Source organism: Bos javanicus, chromosome 3, assembly GCF_032452875.1.
Source record: "Bos javanicus breed banteng chromosome 3, ARS-OSU_banteng_1.0, whole genome shotgun sequence".
NCBI lineage: Eukaryota > Metazoa > Chordata > Mammalia > Artiodactyla > Bovidae > Bos > Bos javanicus.
In genome coordinates this window covers 102,222,409-102,245,841 of record NC_083870.1, presented here as the reverse complement: position 1 = coordinate 102,245,841, position 23,433 = coordinate 102,222,409, and the positions used below count along the sequence as shown (strand labels likewise).

At 41.5% G+C, this 23,433-nt stretch overlaps 1 protein-coding gene across 6 annotated transcripts in view; it reads left to right on the top strand.

Moving 5' to 3' along the window:
- The window catches only part of LOC133244688 (Krueppel-like factor 17), a 103,252-nt gene that overhangs the window by 22,948 nt on the left and 56,871 nt on the right, over nt 1-23,433 (top strand). For 2 of the 6 annotated variants that reach the window (XM_061412207.1, XM_061412208.1), the window contains exon 1: nt 14,652-14,735. Coding sequence is in view for 4 of the 6 variants with exons in the window: in XM_061412206.1 (XP_061268190.1) it covers nt 14,655-14,735 (81 nt within the window). In the remaining 2 variants the exon portion in view is untranslated. Of the gene's footprint in view, nt 1-5,214; nt 5,290-5,340; nt 5,549-6,308; nt 14,736-23,433 lie in introns of those variants that run through there. The other 4 variants (XM_061412205.1, XM_061412204.1, XM_061412203.1 and 1 more) reach the window with 4 other exon arrangements.

Sequence of the window (23,433 nt, the reverse complement as noted above, 5' to 3'; positions counted from 1 at the left end):
CTGTATTATCCCAATTATAGGAAGTTAAAAACTGGCTCAACCAACCAGTACAGTGGGAGAGGCCAGGTAGAGGGCACCCACGGAAGTGGTACTGACTTTCAGAAGCCAGGAGAGGGTCTTCTGCAAGGCTGGACTTATTCTATTCTTGATCTGAGTGGAGATTATATGGGATATATGTATTTAAAATTGACATTGTACTCATTACTGTGTCTAAATTATATGCCAGTAAGATGAAAAAGTCATGTGACTGCCTGCTGTTAAGAAAGATGTTACTGAGTCAGAGCTTTATGCCAAGTGCAGTTTTAGTCTTACGCTACATTTTGTTGACATCGCAGTGTAACATGAAAATACTCTTTGTGGTTAAGAGTGAATAATTCGTGATATCATGATTGTGGAAAGATTCTTAAATAAACAATCATTAAAAGACATATGTTCCGAGGGGCGGGGCGAACCCGAGCGGCGCGGGTCGGGGTTCCGGTAGGAGCGGGGTGGGGGGGGTCCCAGTTGTGCTCTCCGGGGTGGCCACTGCTGCTGGAAACGCGCCGGCAGCGCGCCCGGGGCGGGGTGAACCCGGGCGGCGCGGGTCGGGAATCGGGTCGTGGCGGGGGTGGGGGCCGGACCCAGTTGTGCTCTCCGGGGTGGCCACTGCTGCTGGAAAAGCGCCGGGAGCGCACCAGGGGCGGGGTGAACCCGGGCGGCGCGGGTCGAGATTCCGATCGCTGTGGGTGGTGGTCGGTCCCAGTTGTGCTCTCCAGGGTCCCCACTGCGGCTGGGAATGCACAGTGAGCGCGGCAGGGGCGGGGCGAACCCGGGCGGCGCGGGGCGGGGTCGGCTCCTGGCGGGGGTGGGGGAAGGGTACCCAGAAAAACAAAAACAAACAAACAAAACAAAACAAAACAAAAAGACATATGTTCCTCATAAAAATTAATGCAGAAAGTACTAAAAAAGTTTTTTTTTAATTGCCCCAAATGCCACTACCCCAAAACAATCATCTTCAACCTACTTCAATATCATTTCTGACATCCTTGAACTTGTGTGTGACCCACTGTGTATATTTCTATCACATCTTGTCAACATAATAATAGTAGCCACATTACTTGAATTGATTATTAATGTCTGAATAGTGAAAGTGAAAGTGAAGTCGCTCAGTCGTGTCCAACTCTTTACTCTTTGCGACCCCATGGACTGTAGCCTATCAGGCTCCTCCAACCATGGGATTTTCCAGGCAAGAGTGCTGGAGTGGATTGCCATTTCCTTCTCCAGGGGATCTTCCCGACCCAGGAATCGAACCCGGGTCTCCCGCATTGCAGGCAGACGCTTTACCGTCTGAGCCACCAGGGAAGCCCTAATGTCTGAATAGTCAATTTCAAATGTGTTATTTAAGATGTAATTCAGTGAAAATGTACTTCTCTTGCTTTATATGTTGAAATTCTATCAGTCAGTTGAAGTATAAATATATATGTAATTCTTCATGAGTAAAATGCTGTAGTAATTGATGATTTGAAAGCTGTTGATTGTGTACAAAAACACTGACAAAGAACTCTCAAATAATTTAATATGAAAATAGGTTGATAGTTAATGCAATATTTAAGAGAAGGTATGCTAACTAGGTATCTTTAGAAAGAACTTTATACTGTGTAAAAGTCAAGAACTGTTATGGTACTGGCACAAAAACAGACACAATAGATAAACAGAACAGGATAGAGAGCCCAGAAATAAACCCACACACTAATGGTCAATTAATCTACAACAAAGGAGGCGAGAATATACAATGGAGAAAAGACAGTCTATTCAATAAGTCCGTGCTAGGAAAACTGGACAGCTACATATAAAACAATGAAATCAGAACATGCTCTAACACCATATACCAAAATACACTCAAAATGGATTAAACATCTAAATGTAAGACAGCATACTATAAAACTCCTAGAGGAAAACATAGGCAGAGCACCCTTTGATGTAAATTGCAGTAATATATTTTTTTGGATCCACCTCCTAAAGGAAATAAAAGCAAAAATAAACAAATGCGACCTAATGAAACATAAAAGCTTTTGCATAGCAAAAGAAACCACTGACAAAATGAAGACAACCTACTGAATAAGAGAAAATATTTGCAAATGATTTGATCAAAAGGGATTAATATTCAACATATGTAAACAGCTCATACAATCTGACATCAAAAACAAAAATCAAACAACCCAATTTAAAAATGGGCAGAAAACCTGAATAGACATTTTTCGAAAGAAGAAATGCAGATGGCCAACAAGCACATGAAAAGATGCTCAATATTGCTAATCAATCAGGGAAATGCAAATCAAAACCACAGTGAGATATCATCTCAAATCTATTAGAATGTCTATCATCAAAAAAGAACATTAATAAAAAATGTTGGCGAAGATGTGGAGAAAAGAGAATCCTTGTACACTGTTAACGAGAATGTAAATTGGTACAGTCATTGTGGAACACAGTATGAAGGTTTCTTAAAAAACTAAAAATAGAACTACCACATGAACCAGGAATTCCTCTCCTTGGTATATATCCCCCCCCCCCAAAAAAAACAACACTAATTTAAAAAGATACATACATCCCAATGTTCATAACAGCATTATTTATTGCAAAGATGTGGAAGCAACATAAGTATCTATCAACACATAAATGGGTAAAGAAAATAGAACTTTATAGATGTGGTATATATACCACATCTCAGCCATAAAAAAGAATGAAATTTTGCCTTTTGCAACGACATAGATGGACTTGGAAGGCATTATGCTCAGTGAAATAAGTCAGAGAAGGGCAAATATTGTATGATAGCACTTATAGGTGGGATCTAAGAAAATACAACAGACTAGTGAATATAACAGAAAAGAAACAGACTCACAGATACAGAGAACAAACTAGTTGCCAGTAACACTGTCTGTAAGAGAGAAGAAGAAAAGGAACAATTCATAAGCCCATTGACCACAGGGATAGTTTGTGGTGTATTCGCACATGGAATACTACACAGCAGTAAAAATGAAAATGATATTCCTTTTTGTGCCACAACATGGCTAATCTTCATAATTATAATTTTGAGTAGAAAAGCAAGTGTCAAAAGACTACTCTTTTCACTAAGATCAAAAGCAAATAAAACAAAACAATATCTTATTTAGACATCAACATATGTGATAAAACCCTCAGATAATTGTGACCTCTTGCGGGAGGCATGAGTATTGGATAGGAGAGGAGTACATGGTAACCTAAGTTACTGATAATAGTTTAGCTCTTGGGAATGAGTACCAAACTCGTGGGTTCTCATTATATTATTTTTAAAAATAAAATAAAGAAATGAATAGTCCTCACCATATCATCCTTTACTACTAATAGGATCTTCATTGCCTTTGAATTTGACCAGATAGGATGACCAATCTCACCCCTCAGGATGCCAGATTCCCACTCCTTTAAGTGTTTATTGCTACAACTGTTTTTGGTGTGAATCATTGTATTGGTCAAAGTACTTTATGCAAACCACAGACTCTAATACTCAGTTTAAAAAGAAAGGAATGTATTACAAGGTACTAGGTACTGGGTGGGCTTCCCTGATAGCTCAGTTGGTAAAGAATCCATCTGCAGTACAGGAGACCCTGGTTCAATTCCTGGATTGGGAAGATCTGCTGGAGAAGGGATAGACTACCCACTCCAGTATTCTTGGCCTTCCCTTGTGGCTCAGCTGTTAAAGAATCTGCTTGCAATGTGGGAGACCTGGGTTGGATCCTTGGGTTGGGGAAGATCCCCTGGAGAAGGGAAAGGCTACTCACTCCAGTATTCTGGCCTAGAGAATTCCATGGACTATACAGTCCATGGGGTCACAAAAGAGTTGGACCCAAATGAGCGACTTTCACTCACTCACTCACTCACTCAGATACTGGGTAAAGCTGAATTTTTAGAGGCAATAAATTGTGGCTGATGCTAATTATGAATAATGAGGCTTTCATAGGGTGGGGTCCCTAGAACAGAGTCTGCAATGGAGATTTTTAAAAAGTATTTTTTATTACTATTTTTTGCTGGGTCTTTGTTGCTATGAGTGGGCTTTCTGTCGTCGCAGAGAGTGGGGGCCACTCCCTAGTTGCGGTCTGCAGACTTATCATTGCGGTGGCTTCTCTTGTTGTGGAGAATGGCCCCTGGGTGCGTGGGCTTCAGTTGTTGCTGCACGTGGGTTCAGTAGTTGGCGCGGCTTGCAGGTTTCAGAGCATAGGCTCAATAGTTGTGGCCCTGAGGCATATGGGATCTTCTGGGACCAGGGATTGAAGAGGTGTTCCTTGCTTTGCAAGGTGGATTCTTAACTACTGGTTCCACCAGGGAAGCTCTAGAGGTTCTTACTTAAGATTCTTGTTTAAGAGATTTATTTTAAATCTTAATTTAAATTAATCAAGACATTAATTAACTTAATTAAGATTAATTAATCTTTCCGAATCTCTGCTGAAGGTGGGGGCTGACCCCTGGGAGTAGGTGGCAGGGGAAGGTGTGCAGAAGGCACAGGGCAGACAAAAGAGCAGAGGTGGCAACCTCTGTGTTGGAAAGAGGGGCAGGCCAGGGGACACTCCTTTTATTCAGATTGTTTCCTGGATGGCCTGGGTGAGAATGAGGAAGTATATGGAGTGCCCAAAGCCCTTCACAAGGCTCCCTTTGGTGCCACCCTGGAGAGAACAATTTCCAGAATCCTGGGTTCTAGCCCTAGAGAAACATGCTGGCAGAGCAGGGGTTAATGCCTCCTGGTCTGCCCTCCTGTGAGGCCAGAATGTTCCACTCCAGACTGAGGCAGGCAGCTTGGGGGAAAACCAATGAATCAGCCATCACATTGAATCCAGCACCTTCAAAGCCTGAGATCAAGGCCAAGTCTGGGGCTGCAGAGAGCAGCGAGGAGGGAGGGGGAAGCAGGTTGCTAAGAGAAAAGCCTAGTTCTCTCTGCCTGAGTAACAGGAAGGATGACACTGATGACTGGGGTGGATGATGATGTGCTTGGCACTCTCTGGAATGAGAAGCTAAGGGGAGGGCTTGGCCTGTCCTTCTGTGTCCCCATGGGGATGAGAGATCACTGCTTCTCAAGGCCAAGCCCCCAGGGTCTCAGGCTGCACTTCCAGGGTGCACAGACAGCCTCCTCTTCTGTTCTCCCCACCTCGCTGCCCTCCTCCACCCCTCACCTTGTCCCAGATCTCCCCTGCCCTTCCCAGTGAGGTATTTCCGAATACTCGCACAGGAAGCCAGAGCCACCACAGGCTGGTGCCGGAAGTTCAGCGGCTGAGACAGGCCTGGGTAGGAGCTGTTTCAACATTCCAGTTCTCCCATCCTTCTGGGTGGCTGGCGGATGGGGGCATCTTAGCAGGGTGGGGTGGGGGCCTGAGCAGGGGGTGGGAGCTTTCTGGGAGGGGCCTTGGCCAGATGAGGCTCAGCAGGATCCCCCCAAGTTGGTGGTCCTCCTCCACTTAGTCCTGTCTTGAAGATGCTGAGAGAAAGGCTGTATCTAATTTCACCCCCGGCTGCTTGAATCAGGGGCCTCAGCTTCAACCCAAAGGTGCCAGCTTCCCCCTTTCTCTTTTCCCTCTTGTTCATCCTTAGCATCTGCCCCACCTACAGTCAATGCCTGTCTCTTCCTTCAGACCTCGTGCCCCACCGTCCCACACAGCTGCGGCCACTGCATTCAGAGGGGGCACCTCTGTCTCTGTAGCACACAGGAGGTCACTCCACACCCTCAGCTGTTCCCCCTGTGCTCTGGACGCCTCCATCTTCCACCCTGTTGTTTTATTGATTATCACTTATCACTTGCCATTTTTAGTCTCCAAGTCTTTGAGTGTCTACCTGTAACCTATAAACTTGCAAAAACCTTCCTCATTAAAAATAAATAAATAAGTAAAAAGCCCAAATCTCCCTTCTTCACGCATCCTGCCCCTGGTTCTCCCCTCTTGTGTGTCTCCAGACCCTGTGGGGTTACCTAACAGACAAACCAGGGACTTACATCAAGAGCCAGCCAAGAGGAACAAGTGCCATGGGAATAGGAAAGGGCATTTCAACGAAAAGTGGCAATAAATCAATGTTGTGGTGTTTAAGATAATTTAGAAAAGGCTTACTTGAATTTCATCACACATACAAATTTTACATTATTTTGAAAATCAAAAATTAGTTTGTGTCACATATAGGAGGGATGGGAACCCTCATCTTTTTTCCTGGCCCCCCAGCTTGCCCTTTGCAGTGGAAGCTCAGAGTCTTAACCACTGGCGGTCCAGTGGTTAACCCTCACCTTTTAAAGGTGTTAATTCTCTCTTTCTCATCTCTAGCTCGTCAACCCTGTGTGTCTTCAGACACCATCAAGTGCTCCTGCCAAGGTCGCCAGTGACCTTCACGTTGAGAAATCTGATGGATGTCTTTTCCTCTCAGCTGTGGCCATCTCAGCAGACGTCACCTCTAGCCTTGAAAAGCTCTCCTGTGGCTTCAGTGACAACTGCTCTCCGGGGTTCCCTTCTACTTCCTAAACCTGTCCCTTTCGGACATCCTCATGGTTCTTCCTCTCGGAATGTTTGTGTTCCCCAGAGTCCTGAGCTGGTCTTCTTTGTCTCTCTACGTATCTCTTCCTGGGATAGTTCTTGCACTTGTGTGGCTTTAGTTACCATCTGCACTCAGATTACTTCTAAACAGCTTTCCTGGGAATTCCTATATGATCCAGTGGTTAAGACTCTGTGGCTCACTGCCAAGGCCCTGAGTTCAATCCCTGGTCCCCACAGGCCACACGCTGTGGCTAAAAAAATAAATAAAATTAAACAAACAGCTTTCCTTAGCTCAGCCATAGCTTCTGACTTGTAGATCTGTGCATCCCATTGTGTACTCTTTTAGGCGCCTAAATTCGCTAAATCTGAACTAGAGTTCTCAGGTGTCTGACGAAACATTCCTTTTCCAGCATCTTCTGTCTCAGGGAGAGGTGCCATCATCCATTCAAACCCTAAGCTCAAAACCTTCTCTCTGACATCCCTCACCTAAACTCCTCTACAATTTACCAGGTCTATCCTACTGACTCTGTCTCTTAACTATCTTGACTTATTCATTTCTCTTTGTTTCCTGGCTACCACCCTCGTCCAAGTTGCCATTATCTCTGGCTTGCAATAGCCTCTGAAGTGGTCTCCCCAGTCTCTACTTGTTCAGTCCACTTTCCATACCGAAGTCATTCTGATGGGGTTTTAGTGATTTCTCATTGGCTCAGGCTGGCCTTTCAGACTTTCCATCTCCTGGTTCCCAATGTCAGGTGTGCATGTGCTTAGGAGAGCCTTGGCTCTCATTCTCCGCTCCAACAATGTGTAGCTACCTGGAGCTTTCCCCCTCCTGCTTGGGCTGTCTTTTCTCCTCTCCTGTATTATTTTTTGGGACAAAAATACCCAGGCAAGAGATATTGGAGATGTGAACTAGTGTGGTGACATGGATGTGGTAAGAATTGATGAGATTCTGGAAAAAAGAGGAGGGGATAAGTTCAAGTTACACATGAACTTATTTACAAACTAGAAGTAGAGTCACAGATGTAAAAAACAAACTTATGGTTACTAGGGAATGGGGGGAGGGTAAATAGGGAGATCGGGACTGACATATACACTCTGTGCTAAGTTGCTTCGGTCATGTCAGACTCTTGTGACCCATGGACTCTATCCCACCAGGCTTCTCTGTTCATGGGATTTTCCGGGCAAGAATACTGGAGTGGCTTGCCATTTCCTTCTCCAAGGGATCTTTCTGGCCCAGGGATGGAACCTGCATCTCTTATGTCTCTTGCATTGGCAGGCAGGTTCTTTATCACTAGCACCATAAAATAGATAACTAATAAGAACTTTCTATATTGCACAGGGAACTCTACCCAACACTCTATAATGACCTATATGGGAAAAAATCTTTTTTTTTTTTAAAACAAGTGGATATATGTAAAAAAAAAAGAAAATAAATTGATGAGATTCTGGGCATATTTTGAAGGGAAATACAATAGGACTTGTTGGATTTGAAAATGTGGGAAGATAAAGGAGTCAAGGATAACTTTCCAGTTTTGTTATTTGTTTATTTATTTTTGCCTGAGTAGCTAGAAAAACTGAATTCCGCTAACAGATTGGGGGGAGACTGGGAATAACGGGTTTGGATGGGAAGAGAAGGAGTTCAGTTTTGGATACGTCACTGGAAATGGCTATTAGAAATCCAGTTAGGTATATGAATCTGGTTCAGGGGACTGATCTGAGTTGGAGCTGTAAATTTATGAGTCATCAGTGGAAAGGCGAAACTTAAAGCCACAAGACTGAATGAGAGCACTGAGGGTATAGGTTTCATAAAAAGTCGAAGAGGCCTAGGAGCCTTCAGCATTAAAAGTTTGCGGAGATGAGCCTCAGGAGAGAAAAATCAGGAGGAAAAACAGGAAAATGTAGCACCCCGAAAGCCTAGTGGCAAAAGGATTTGCTGGAGGAGGAAGTGGTCAATTGTGTCAAAGGTTAAGTAAGCTGAGGGCTGAGAATTGACCATGAGATTTAATAACAGGAAGGTCAATGATGATGCAGACAAGAACAGTTCAGGAAATGATGTGGCAAAAGCTTGTGGGATTACATCTAAGAGAAAAAAGAGAGAGGGGTTGGAGTTAGACAAGTTGTTAAAATTTTTTTTGCTGTAGAAAGGGTACAGTAAAGTGGATGTCTGCTAGAGGGTTAATTAAGATCATGAGAGTGTTTTTGTTTATTTGTTTTTAAATATGGGATAAATAACAGCAGATAGATTATTTCTGTATATTTATGGGATTGATCCAGCAGAGAGGAAATACTGATGAAACAAGAGGGAAGAAATATTAGAAGAACAAAACTCTCGAGAGATTGAGAGACTAAAGGACCTACTCCCTGAACAGGGAGGTTGGCTTTAGACAGAAACTCTTCTATTTTCACGGCTTCCTCTCTCCCTTTACTCTGCTCCAGTGTCTGCTCTTTGAGAAATCTTTCCTGTCCAGTCATCACTGTCTATCCTTTTATCCTGCCTTTTTAAAAAAAATATTTATTTATTTGGCCGTGCTCTTTCTTAGTCGCACCACTGTGGCATGAGAAGGTTTTAGTTGCAGCATGTGGGATTTAGTTTCCTGGTCAGGGATTGAACCCGGACCCACTGCATAAGGAGCACGGTGTCTTGGACGCTGGACCACCAGGGAAGTCCCCTGCTTTACTTTCATTTGTTAGCACGTGCTCAGTCGTTCAGTCGTGTCCAACGCTTTGCGACCCCGTGGACTATAGCCCACCAGGCTCCTCTGTCCACGGGATTCTCCAGGCAAGAATACTGGAGTGGGTTGCTATTTCCTCCTCCAGGGGATCTTCAAGACTCAGGGATCAAATCTGTGTCTCCTGCATTGGCAGGCAGAGTCTTTATGATTAAGTCACCTGGGGAACCCTATTTGTAGCATTTGTCATAATAATATTACAGAATAAATATGTTTATTGTCTGTCTTTGTCATTAAAATATAAATTCCACGAGGGGAGATACTTGGTCTTCTTCACCCTATATTGCCAATACTCAGTATTAGTGTCTCACATAGAAGTTGCCCAGTAAATATTTGAGAATGAAAGAAGAAGTGAATCTTTCCCTCATGCCCATGGCAACATGCTCAATTCTCATTCCATTCTGATTTTTATTTCATTCTCCTATAACCCACATCTCCTCCCATTTTCCATCCCCATTCACCCAAGGAAACATTCTAACCTATCTCGACTGCCATCCCCATCATTCCCATACCACCCTTCCCCCCCGTACTACCCTTATCCTGAGAGTAGCCACCCTCATCTATGTCTCGTCTCCTCCATCCCCCAGCTTAATTCCCCTGCTAACCCGTCTCAGCACTACCCCCACCCACATCCTGTCTGCTCATCCTGATTGCGTCATCACAGTCTCCTTTTGTCATTGCCATCATGGTCTCTGTTCTGCTCCTCTCCCATTCTGTTCTCTTGCCATCTACATGCAGTCTCCATCTCCATCACCATCGCTTTCCCATTTCCTCTTGCCATACCTAATCTGCCTCAGCATCATGGGGAAGAAACATAGCTTTGTACTGTGTATTGGTTAGAAATTGCCAGAGCCATGGTTAATACAAGCAGCTATAGGAAGAAAGAGATGGAAATGCTTTTTTTCAGTTACTTAAGTAAATATTAAAAAGCTTATTTTATGAACTAGCACTATTCCCTACAATAGACATAATAAATGACTTCCTGAGATTTTCTAAAATATATTTTGCATATGTTGGCATTATCACAGGCCTTGGGCCTGGGGGTTCCAAGCCTGTAGCTGAAGACAGTCTCTGTGGTAAAATAATCTGCCTTCTCAGAGAGCTCTTTTTTTCTTAATTTCCAGTGTCAGGAAACCCTGGGCAAGTATCTATAAGCTATGATTAAAAAAAGATGAAGCAAGTCAAACTGAATCTCACTTGGAACTTTAGTTTTGGTTCCAGACTGACTAGTCAACTAACAAGGATTTGGGAGTTATAAGTACTCTGTATCTTTCTTTATCTTATCTTCAAGAGAAATTATCAGCCCAGGACCTGAATAAGTAAAACATTTCTCATGCCCTTGAGATTTTTATCTTCTCTTTATAAATTTTTCCTCCCATACCAATCTGTGACCTAGAATTCCCTTCTAGTCAAGGCTAGACAAAAATGTATATATGTTCTAATCAATGGATTAATTATACAATTTATAGATATTATACTAAGTATATCTTCATATACTTAATATATAATTAGTTACGGATACATATTAATGAAACTATTATTTCCAATGTAACTATGAATTCTTATGTAATTTTATTTTATTCTTAGCTATCTTAGTAAGATGCCAACCAAAGATCATAGGGCTTAGTGCTCAATCTGGTGTTTGACAACTTTTCTTTGGAATTTTCTGAATGTATAATAGTATTCTTTACCAATGAGGGCACAATCTTCTTTTTTTTTTTTTGGTGAGAATAAAGCTAAGAGACACGTGAGTTTGTGGAAAAAAAAAACATGGTTGAATTTGCTACTGTTCATGTTGTATATAAATTTGACTTGTAAAAATGTTTATTTAAATCAGGATCTAATAAAGATTTCTCAAGTGGGGATATATTATCATTGAGACCAGGGATGTAGAGACCTTGGCCCAAGTCTCTTTGTCTTCTATGCAACATTTGGGTGAGCATCATTGATTTAACAATCACCTCCAAGAATCCTATCTTGTTCAAGGTCCATATTAACGAACATCCTTGAAATTGACACCTTTTACACTATTTTATTATGAATTAAAAAAACAATTTTTGCGGGGAGGTGCGGCTGTGTTGGGTCTTCATTGCTGCATGGACTTTTCTCTAGTTGCAGAGAGTGGAGGCTACTCTCCAGTTGCTGTGTGCGGCTCCTCACTGCAGTGGCTTCTCTTGATGCAGAGCTGGGCTTCAATAGTTGCAGCATGTGGACTCAGTACTTACAGCTTCTCCTGCTCTAGAGCACAGGCTCAATAGTTGTGGCACATGGGCTCAGCCACTCTACAGCACGTGGTATCTTCCCCGACCAGGGATCAATCCGTGTCTCCTGCATTAGTAGGCAGATTCTTCACCTCTGAGCCACTAGGGAGGCCCCTCATTGTGCTTTTAGTTTACATCTTACTGATTACTAATGAAGTTGATTGATTTTTAAAATAATTTTATTTATTTATTTTTGGCTGTGCTGGGTCTTGTTTGTAGAAAGGGCTTTTATCTAGTTGCAGTGAGTAGGAGCTACTCTGTAGTTGCAGTGCCTAGGTGGCTCATTGCTGTGGCCGCTCCTGTTGGGAAGCATGGAGTCTAGGATGCATGTGCTCAGTATCATGGCTCCTGACCTACAGAGCACATGCTCAATAGTTGTGGTTCAATAAACTTAATACTGTTAAGATAGCAAGACTACCCAAACTGATCTATATATTCAATATAATTCCTGCCAAAATCTCAGCTAGCTTCTTTGCAGAAACTGACAAGCTGATCTTAATCTACATATGGAAATTTAAGGAATCCAGACTAACAAAAACAATCTTGAAAGAACAGGACAGTGCCAAGATTCATATGTTGCAATTTCAAAACTTAGTAGAAAATGACAATAATCAAGATAGTATGATGCAGGAGTAAGGATAGACATATAGATCATAGGAAGAGATGAGATCTCAGGAGAAATCTCTTACATTTACATACAATTGAATTTTGATAAAATGTCAAGACAATTCGGTGCAGGAAAGATCTTCTTAACAAATGGTACTAGGAAAGCTGAATATAAGCAAGAGAATGAAGTTGAACTTTTTTTCCCAGGGATCAAACCCAGGTCTCCCACATTGCAGGTGGATTCTTTACCAGTTGAACCACCAGGGAAGCCCTTTTTTCACACATCATACACAAAATTAACTCAAAATGGACTATATTCTTAAATGTAAAAACTAAACTATAGAACTCTTACAACATATACCTCCATGTCTCAATTATCATATTTCATAATACATTTTATTATCTAGTAAAGCATGCCTCCCTTCACCATTTTCATTTTCTTCAAAAGTATCTCTAATTTTAATCAAATGCTTTTCGCTACTTTTTATGAGATGATCGTATAGATTTTACATTTTCTTCTTTCATCTATGGTGAATCACATTGACTGCTTTTTAAATGTTGAACTAAATCTTGTTGTTATTGATTCTAGCTCACAGTGGTTTACTTCCTCATGTGGCAGACTTCCTTTTTTATTGCTTGGCTATCTTTGGTTAAACAAGCCATAAAATTAAGATTATATAAAATTGAACCCCAGACTCATGAGAGGGCAAGTTCATAGTTTAAATTTCTCTGGTGAATCTATTATTATTATTATTTGCATTCAAGTTGCATCAAAAACAGGCAGGTTTTTCTTGTTTTTCCTTGTGTAGGCCCAGTACTTACCTTCCATTTCCCATAATGTCTATTTACCTCCAGAGTTCTAGGTTTCTGGTATTGGCACTTCCCCCTGAGGACAGCTTAGTGTTCATGTTAGCATGTCACTAATTCCAGAAAGTTGTATTCATTTTAGGCCCCTGGAGATTTTCCCTAGTGTTTTGAAGTCCTAACAAAGTGTATGAGTATATATTTGTTGAAATTTATCCAGTATCAATATATTTTTAAGCAGGAGGGCTTTTTCTAGTGAGCCGTACTGCTGGTGGAGAAGTCTTTTTGTTGCAGTATCTTCTAGTGTTTTAGGATATGTATCATTACTAACTTATTCTAAAATGTTAGATTATTTTTGTTAATGGACCTGGAAACACCATATATTGGGGAAGTTCATATCCAAAGTCTTTCTGTTTCAATTATTTCTCTGAGATCTTATAATTGTGCTTAGGGGAAAGATGGGAAGTAGGGAATAACCAGGATAATATTCCCATAATCACATAGTCCAGACAAATTCCTGAGCCAACAGTAAGCTCAGGTACCACAGGTGGAACAAGTCCTAAGAAATGATCACCAGCAATCTAATTGGGCAGTTGAACAGCTGGATAGCAGAAGGTTAAGATGCAGAGATGTATTGAATTCAAGGAAATATCATAAGGATTAATACAGCATTTATTATAATTTACATTGGCTCCGGTTCACAGGAACGAATCCATTTTGAATGAAACATTAAAACCTTTTAGTGGTAATGGCTATTTGTAGAAAGAGTATGGGAGTATCAGAAATTACCCTGGGCACAGGGTGTATTTGGAGAGTTTTATTGGTCCTATTCCAGCAGCAACCAGAGCAAGGTTTTTTTTTTTTTTTGCATCCTCAGACTTCAAAAGTCTTCCTAGAGGAGGAACACAGGCATTGTGGGTGTCCCAGGAGAACTGATCCAACCACTTCAAGATATAAAGTTTCTTCATGAACAGAAGGAATAGTTTAAGAGGAGAGTTGTATTTTTATCCCTGGATTTTTTTTTTAATTTTATTTTATTTTTAAACTTTACATAATTGTATTAGTTTTGCCAAATATCAAAATGAATCTGCCACAGGTATACATGTGTTCCCCTGAACCCTCCTCCCTCTTCCCTCCCCGTACCATCCCTCTGGGTCATCCCAGTGCACTAGCCCCAAGCATCCAGTATCGTGCATCAAACCTGGACTGGCAACTCATTTCTTACATGATATTTTACATGTTTCAATGCCATTCTCCCAAATCCTCCCACCCTCTCCCTCTCCCACAGAGTCCATAAGACTGTTCTATACATCAGTGTCTCTTTTGCTGTCTTGTACACAGGGTTATTGTTACCATCTTTCTAAATTCCATATATATGCGTTAGTATACTGTATTGGTGTTTTTCCTTCTGGCTTACTTCACTCTGTATGATAGGCTCCAGTTTCATCCACCTCATTAGAACTGATTCCAATGTATTCTTTTTAATGGCTGAGTAATACTCCATTGTGTATATGTACCATAGCTTTCTTATCCATTCATCTGCTACTCAAAAGTTATACAACAGTAATCAGACAAATAAATTAATCATTCTGGATTTTTTTTTCAAACGTTTATATGTTTCTTTTCTCTCCAGAGTAGAAGATACTTTTCACTTTGGAATGGCAAGTTTTCTGTACCTCGAAGGCAAGACCCCAGGCTGAACCAACACTTTTGAAAGAGACCACTGCCTTGGTGACTGCATGGTGGAGCCGACCTCACCAGTCGGTCTGTTTGCCAAAGGAGAGGGGATCGGCACACTCACTGTATCTTTAAATTTTGAAGTAAGAGTAAGGCTTTTTTTTTTTTGGTTTAATAAAAGCAGCTAGATAATTTTCCTAAGTTTTTTCCTTGTAGAAGAGAGGTTAGTGACAGAGTTCTTCTCTTTAAAGTTGCACCCTCTTATGTTGTTCACAGACTGGCCCACTTCCAGCCTCTTGTGATTGATTAAGTATCGCTAAGCATCCAGAGGGCAGCTAATGAGCCAATATAAAACATACACCAAATCATTCATTAAGGTTAAAAGTCAATGAAATTAGTACAAGACGCTACCATGCCCTCAGGGCACACATTTTCTTGAGGTAGAAAGCTAAAAACACCCAGGGAACACAGGTAGTAAGTACAAGCTGCCTGCGTCCCTCCACAGAAGCTCAAATGATGCTTCTTTCTTCTGATTAATCTTAACGTATGTTCAGTCTTCAGTTAGTAGCTCAGTTTAGCAGGGTGGTTGTTTAGGCTTGTTGTTGCTATGGTTAGAAAGCTTCAAAACACTTCAATAATGTTTTGTAATTAAGTAGCAAACTACCATGTAACACTTGAATATTTTCCAAGAGAATGGCCAGGAATTTCCTGAGTCTACCCAGTCCTTCTGTTGGCTACAGATTTCATAGTCTTGGAAATTATGGGCAGGACAGCTAATCATTTGGGTCTGTACTTCTTGGCCAATTTACTTTTTAAAATCTCCTTTTGAAAAAAAAAATAAAATAAAATCTCCTTTTGGCTTTCTACCATTTGAACTAATTGCAGGTGATGTAAACAGTGAAAGCATTGGTGTTGATAGGCTTTACACATTTCCTTTACTGTTTGACCTGCAATCTGAGGACCCTGATCACTATTGAGAGATAACGTTCCCTAAACCTGAGAGTGAAGCTCTTTAGGAGCCTTTGATGAATGGTGACTGTGTTAGCCTTCACTCATTGCTAATTTCTCTCTGTTCTAAAAACACATGAATTACCAAGCTCATAATCAAATAAACATCATTTCTCTGCCTGGGCAGAAAAAAATCTAAATATTTACACATGTCTTTGTGGTAGAGGATGAGCCACTCATATTTATGGGAAGTTGTTGTTACTGTTTGTTTTTTTAAAATTTTATTTTAGGGGCTTCCTTGGTGGTCTAGTGGTTAAGAGTCTGCCTTCCAATGCAGGGGACCTGGGTTTGATCCCTCATCAGGGAACTAGGATCTCGCATGCCACAGGGCAACTAAGCCCTTGCATTGCGATGAGAAGGCCATGATCCATAGTGAAGACCCAGTGCAGCTAAAATTTGTTTTTATTTTATTGAAGTATCTTTGATTTACAATGTGCTAATTTCTTCTATATATATTTATGTGTATATATATATATTCTTTTTCATATTCTTTTCCACTGTTGAATAATAATGGTAGTGAATATAGTTCCCTATGCTATATAGTAGGACTTTATTATCTATCCATTCTATATAATAGTTTGCATCTTCGAATCTCAAATTCCCAATCCATCCCTTCCCCACCCCTCCCTAGGCAACCACAAGTTTCTTCTCTATGTCTGTGAGTCTGTTTCTGTTCATAGATGAGTTGATTTGTGTCATATTTTAGATTCCACATATAAACAATATGATATTTATCTATTTCTGACTTACTTCACTGAGCACGATAATCTCTAGGTCTAGCCATGTTGCTGCAAATGACATTATTTCATTCTTCTTTATGGCTAAGTAATGGCAGAAAGTGAAGAAGAACTAAAGAGCCTCTTGATGAAAGTGAAAGAGGAGAGTGAAAAAGCAGGCTTAAAGCTCAACATTCAGAAAACTAAGATCATGGCATCTGGTCCCATCACTTCATGGCAAATAGATAGGGAAACAGTGGAAACAGTGAGAGACTTTATTTTTGGGGGCTCCAAAATTACTACAGATGGTGATTGCAGCCATGAAATTAAAAGATGCTTGCTCCTTGGAAGGAAAGTTATGACCAACCTAGACAGCATATTAAAAAGCAGAGACATTACTTTGCCAACAAAGGTCCGTCTAGTCAAGGCTATGGTTTTTCTAGTAGTTGTGTATGGATGTGAGAGTTGGACTACAAAGAAAGCTGAGTGCCGAAGAATTGATGCTTTTGAACTGTGGTGTTGGAGAAGACTCTTGAGAGCCCCTTGGACTGCAAGGAGATCCAACCAGTCCATCCAAAGGAGATCAGTCCTGGGTGTTCATTGGAAGGATTGATCCTGAAGCTGAATTTCCAATACTTTGGCCACCTGATGAGAAATCTGACTCATTTGAAAAGCCCCTGATGCTGGGAAAGATTGAGGGCAGGAGGAGAAGGGGATGACAGAGGATGAGATGGTTGGATGGCGTCACTGACTCGATGGACATGAGTTTGGGTAGACTCAGATGGACTGGGAGGCCTGGCGTGCTACAATTCATGGGGTTGCAAAGAGTCGGACACGACTGAGCAAGTGAATTGAACTGGATATTCCACTGCGTGAAGCCATAGTGATGTTACTCTTTGTTCAGTCAGTGAATGTGTATTGGGTACCTGCTATATCCCAGATACTGTTCTATGTGTTGGGGATAAAGTGGTGATCAAAGAACGCAAAGATTCCTTCCCTCACAGAGATCACATTCAAATGGGAAGACAGAAACAAGACACAGAAGTAAAATTATATTATGTTAGACAGTACTTAGTGCTAATGAGAAAAAAAAGGCAAGGAAATGGGATAGAGAATACCTATGTGGTCAGTGATAAGAGGACTGCAATCTTAGATACGGTGGCCAGGGCAAGGCTTCCTGGAAGGGGACCTTTGAATAAAGCCAGAAGGAAGTAAAAGCAAGCCATGTGACTGTCTGAGGGATGGACACACCAAGATTATGAGTAGTAAGTACTATATACCTAAGTTCCACTTGAAAAGAGAGAAATGCTCGGGTGCATTCTTGCTACTGGAGATCTGGGAAATGAGGAGGAACCAGTAAAAATTTCACTGAGGTAGAAGGATTAACAGGAGATTTATGTTGCTCTGGAAGCCCACTGGAAAAAAAATGCTTTCAAGGATGAGAGGGTGACTGAATCTGTCAAGTGCTGCTGGCAGTTGGGTAAGATGAGGGCAGAGGTGGGCCAGCTCTCGAGGAGCAACAGGGGTGAGAACCCGATGGAAATGACTTCAGATGGAGAGAAACTGGAGATGGCAAGTGCAGATTCTTACTGTGAGGGATTTTGTTTTAAGAACAATAGCTGGAAGGGGACACAGGTAAAGGAAAGTCTTTGCCTTTTTGTTTTCTGGTTTTGGGGGGTTGAGAGATCATATATTAATGGATCTGTGCTGGTGGTGATTATGCACTGGAGAGAAACTATCTATGTTGTTAGAGAACTAAGGAAATTGCGGGAGCAAAATGAGGGTGTGGACAGCCTAGGAGAGAAGGCAGAGGCCTGTGGAGAGATGCTGTGATTGGTGGATTTGGTAGCGGGAGCTATCAAAATTCTCTCGAGCTGGCCTCTATTAGTGAAATAAGAAGCAAGGTCATCAGCAGGGAGTGAGAATGAACCTGTATGGAGAGGGAGGAAAGGATGTGAAATAATTAACTGAGAGAGTTAATGGACTAGAAAAATGTAGAATAATTGCTAGGAAGTTAAGTGCCCACTGGAGGTAAGTGGTCATGAATTTAAAATAGTCTAGTCAACATAATTGCTTTTCTTCAGCCATATTTGGCAGAACTGGTGCAGACATGGAGTAGCTGGGAGAATTGGATTTCATCAATATTTGGGTTTTGCTAAGCAAAGAATTCAGATATGTGGATGATACTGCTCTAATGGAAGAAAGCAAAGAGGAACTAAAGAGCCTGTTGATGAGAGTGAAGAAGGAGAGTGAAAAAGCTGTCTTAAGACTAAATATTTAAAAAACTAAGATCATGGCATTCAGCCCCATCACTGCACGGCAAATAAAGGGGAAAAGATTGAAGCAGTGACATATTTCCTCTTATTAGGCTCCAAATTCACTGAGGATGGTGACTGCAGCCATGAAATCAGACAATTGCTTCTTGGCAGGAAAGCGATGACAAATCTAGACAGTAATGTTGGCAGAGACATTACTCTGCCGACAAAGGTCTGTATAGTCAAGGCTTTGGTCTTCCCAGTGGTCACGTGTGGTTGTGAGAGCTGGACCATAAAGAAGGCGGAGTGCTGAAGAATTGAGGCCTTTGAATTATGATGCTGAAGAAGACTCTTGAGAGTCCCTTTAACAGCAAGGAGATCAAATCAGTCAATTTTAAGGGCTATCAATCCTGAATATTCCCTGGAAGGACTGATGCTGAAGCTAAAGCTCCAGTATTTTGGTCATCTGATGCAAACATTGACTCATTGGAAAAGTCCCTGATGCTGGGAAAGATTGAGGGCAGAAGGAGAAGAGGGCATCAGAGGATGAAATGGCTGTATGGCATCACTGATGCAATGAACATGAACTTGGGCAAACTCTGGGAGATGGTGAGGGACAGGGAGGCCTTGTGTGCTGCAGTCCATGGGGTTGCAAAGAGTTGGACTCCACTGGGCGTCTGAACAACAAGAAGAAAAGAATACAAATTGAGATCTGACCAAGGGAGTTAAGGGTGTTTGCAATGGTTGATTTTGATTGGTCATGGAATTTAAACCAGGTAAGGAAGTGTCTTGGCCCTGGTAGCTCAGTGGTAAAGAATCCACCTGCCAATGCAGGGAATGTGGGTTCAATCCCTGGGTAGGGAAGATTCCCTGGAGAAGGAAATGGCAACCTACTACAGAATTCTTGCCTGGGAAATCCCTTGGACAGAGGAGCCAGGTGGACTACAGTCCATGGTGTCACAAAAAGTTGGACACAACTGAGTGACTGAACACACAGCACAACGAAGTGTCTTAGCTCACGTTCCATAACAAGATACCACAGACTGAGTGGCTTACGCAACAGACATTTATTTTCTCACAGTTTTGGAGGCTAAAACGTCAGGATCAAGGTGTGGGCAAGTTTGGTTTCTGGTGAAGCCTCTCCTCTTGGCTTTTAGGCAGTTGCCATCTTTCTGTGTCCTCACATTTTCTTATGCTTGTGGACAGAGAAAGAGATCTCTGGTGTCTCTTACTTTTCTGATAAAGACACCAACCTCATGGTTTCATTTTTTAAAAATTGAAGTACAGTTGCTTCACAATATTGTGTTAGTTTTCAGCATACAGCAAAGTGATTCAGTTTTATATATTTTCATGTTCCTTTCCATCCTGATTTATTACAGGATGTTGAATATACTTCCCTGTGCTCTACAGCAGGACCTTGTTGTTTATCCATTCATTCTATATATAATAGTTTTCATCTGCAAGTCCCAAACTCCTAATCCAGCCTCCGCCATCCCCCACCTGGCAACCACAGATCTGTTCTGTCTGTCTGTCTGTTTCTGTTTCATAAATAAGTTCATTTGTGCCGTATTTTAGATTCCATATGTAAGCAATATCATATGGTATTTGCCTTTATTTTTCTGACTTATTTCACTTAGTATGATAATCTCTAGGTCCAATGATGTAGCTCCAAATGGCATTATTTCATTCTTTTTTATGGCTGAGTAATATTCCATTGTATATATATATATGATATCTTCCTTATCCATTCATTTATTTATGGACATCAGTTTGTTTCCATGTCTTCAGTTCAGTTTAGTTCAGTTCAGTCACTCAGTTGTGTCTGACTCTTTGCGACCCCATGGACTGCAGCACACCAGGCCTCCCTTCCCATCACCAATTCCTGGAGTTTACTCAAACTCATGTCCATTGCATCAGTGATGCCATCCAACCATCTCAGCCTCTGTTTTCTCCTCCTCCTCCTGCCTTCAATCTTTCCCAGCATCAGGGTCTTTTCAAATGAGTCGGTGCTTCGCATCAGGTGGCCAAAGTACTGGAGTTTCAGCTTCAGCATCAGTCCTTCCAATGAATATTTGGGACTGATTTCCTTTAGGATGGACTGGTTGGATCTCCTTGCTGTCTAAGGGACTCTCAAGAGTCTTCTTCAACACCACAGTTCAAAAGCATCAATTCTTTGGCACTCAGTTTTCTTTATAGTCCAAATCTCACATCCATACATGACCACTGGAAAAACTATAGCCTTGACTAGACAGACCTTTGTTGGCAAAGTAATGTCTCTGCTTTTTAATATGCTGTCTAGCTTGGTCATAACTTTTCTTCCAAGGAGCAAACATCTTTTAATTCGTGGCTGCAGTCATCATCTGCAGTGATTCTGGAACCCCAAAAATAAAGTCTCTCACTGTCTCCATTGTTTCCCCATCTATTTCCCATGAAGTGGTGGGACCAGATGCCATGATCTTAGTTTTCTGAATGTTGAGCTTTAAGCCAACTTTTTCACTCTCCACTGTCACTTTCATCAAGAGGCTCTTTAGTTCCTCTTCACTTTCTGCCATAAGGGTGGTGTTATCTGCATATCTGAGGTTATTGCTATTTCTCCTGGCAATCTTGATTCCAGCTTGTGCTTCATCCAGCTCAGCATTTCTCATGATGTACTCTGCATATAAGTTAAATAATCAGGGTGACAATATACAGCCTTGATGTACTCCTTTTCCTATTTGGAACCAGTCTGTTGTTCCATGTCCAGTTCTAACTGTTGCTTTCTGACCTGCATACAAATTTCTCAAGAGGCAGATCAGGTGGTCTGGTATTCCCAACTCTTTCAGAATTTTCCACAGTTTATTGTGATCCACACAGTCAAAGGCTTTGGCATAGTCAATAAAGCAGAAGCGATATTTTTCTGAAACTCTCTTGCTTTTTCGATGATGCAGTGGATGTTGGCTATTTGATCTCTGATTCCTCTGCCTTTTCTAAATCCAGCTTGAACATCTGGAAGTTCATGGTTCTGTTGAAGCCTGGCTTGGAGAATTTTGAGCATTACTTTACTAGCATGTGAGATGATTACCAGCTGAGCCACAAGGGAAGACCTTCCATGTCTTTGCTATTGTAAATAATCCTGCTATGAACATAGATGTGCAAAAATATTTTTTACTTATAGTTTTGTCCAGATATATGCCCAGGAGTGGGATTGCTGGATCATATGACAACTCTAGTTTTTTGAGGAACCTCCATACTATTCTGTACAGTAGCAGCACCTACTTACATTCCTACCAACAGTGTAGGAGGGTTCCTTTCTCTCCACACTCTCTCCTGTGTTTGTTATTTGTAGACTCATTAATGATGGCCATTCTGACCAGTGTGAGGTGGTACATCATGGTAGTTTTGGTTTATGTTTCTCTAATAATTAGTGATGTTGAGTATCTTTTCATGTGCATATTAACCATCTGTGTGTCTTCTTTGGAGAAATATTTATTTAGATCTTCTGCCCATTTTTTGATTGGGCTGTTTTTGTTGTTGTTGTCGAGCTATAAGAGCTATTTGTATATTTTGGAAAGGAAGCCCTTATTGGCTTATGATCTCATTTAATCTTAATGAGATCCTTAAAGGCCCTATCACCAAATGCAGTCACATTGGAGGTTGAGGTTTAAACATTTTAATTTTGTTTTGGGGTGTTTTTTTTTTTTGCCACACCAGGTGGCTTGTGGGATCTCAGTTCCCCAGTGGGGGATCAAACCCTGGCTTACATCAGTGAAAGCATCCTATCTTAATCACTGGACCACCAGGGAATCACTAACTTATGATTTTGGAGAAATGCAATTACTCCATAACAGAAGGAATGATTTGAGAGGATCTAGGATGGTGAAAAGGTGGTAAGATTAATGGATTGTAAGTAATGGTGAGATGATGGATAACTGGAATTGAAGCATTAGAAGGTATGAGCTGGAAGTGTAGGAGGAATTGATTGGAGAGGGGAGTATGAAATAGGGATTATAGAGGAGCTGCAGTCATTTGTAATGACAAGATCTAGGGTGTGACAGTGGGAATGAATGGTTGAGGTAGAGGCAGATGAGTAAAAAGACCACAGGTAGAAAGGATGCAAAGGAACTGAGGGGCTAAGGCATTAGAAGGACCATCTTGTGCATACTGAAATTATCAGGATTATCACAGGAGCAGCATTGTAGAGAGAGACAGAAAGCCAGGGGTTAAACCTTTATGGAAGGAGAGAGAACAGCTCAAGGTAAATAGATAATAGAAGTAAAGTGGGACTTTATTGGGGGAAAATGTAGCATAACCAATCATAAGTCACAGAGGAAGATATTTGCAATCCATATAACCAACAAGGATGTCACAGATTGAGTTTTCCAGAAGCAGATGTTGAGATAGAATTTGAGGTACAAGAAATTTTTTAGAGATCAACACTTGTGAAAGGAAGTGGGAGGAAGGAGGATGGGGCAGAGGAAGAACTTAAACTATGATACAGGTCCTACAGAGCTGTCAGGGAGCTCTGGAGCAAATACTGCATGTCAAAGTGTTCAATATTATGTCAAAATAGTTGGGTCTTTAGACCCCACAGCCTGCCTCAGTCACCAGAGACGGATTGCACTGTTATGTGACCGACCTTGGGCGGGCAGTCACTTGCAAATGTGGCAGATCCTGAAACAGCTAACAGCTGGAAGTTGTCTGCTTAATACACTCCCTATAGCTGGAAAACAAGTTCTGTCTGAAGGGGCATCTAGGTAGTGCATCTCAGTGTCCACCACAAAGAGACTCATATTTTATTTTGCATATATGAAGAACCCCTATGCAAAGAATAATGCATACATGCACGCATGCTCAGTCACTTCAGTTGTGCCCAACTCTTTGCC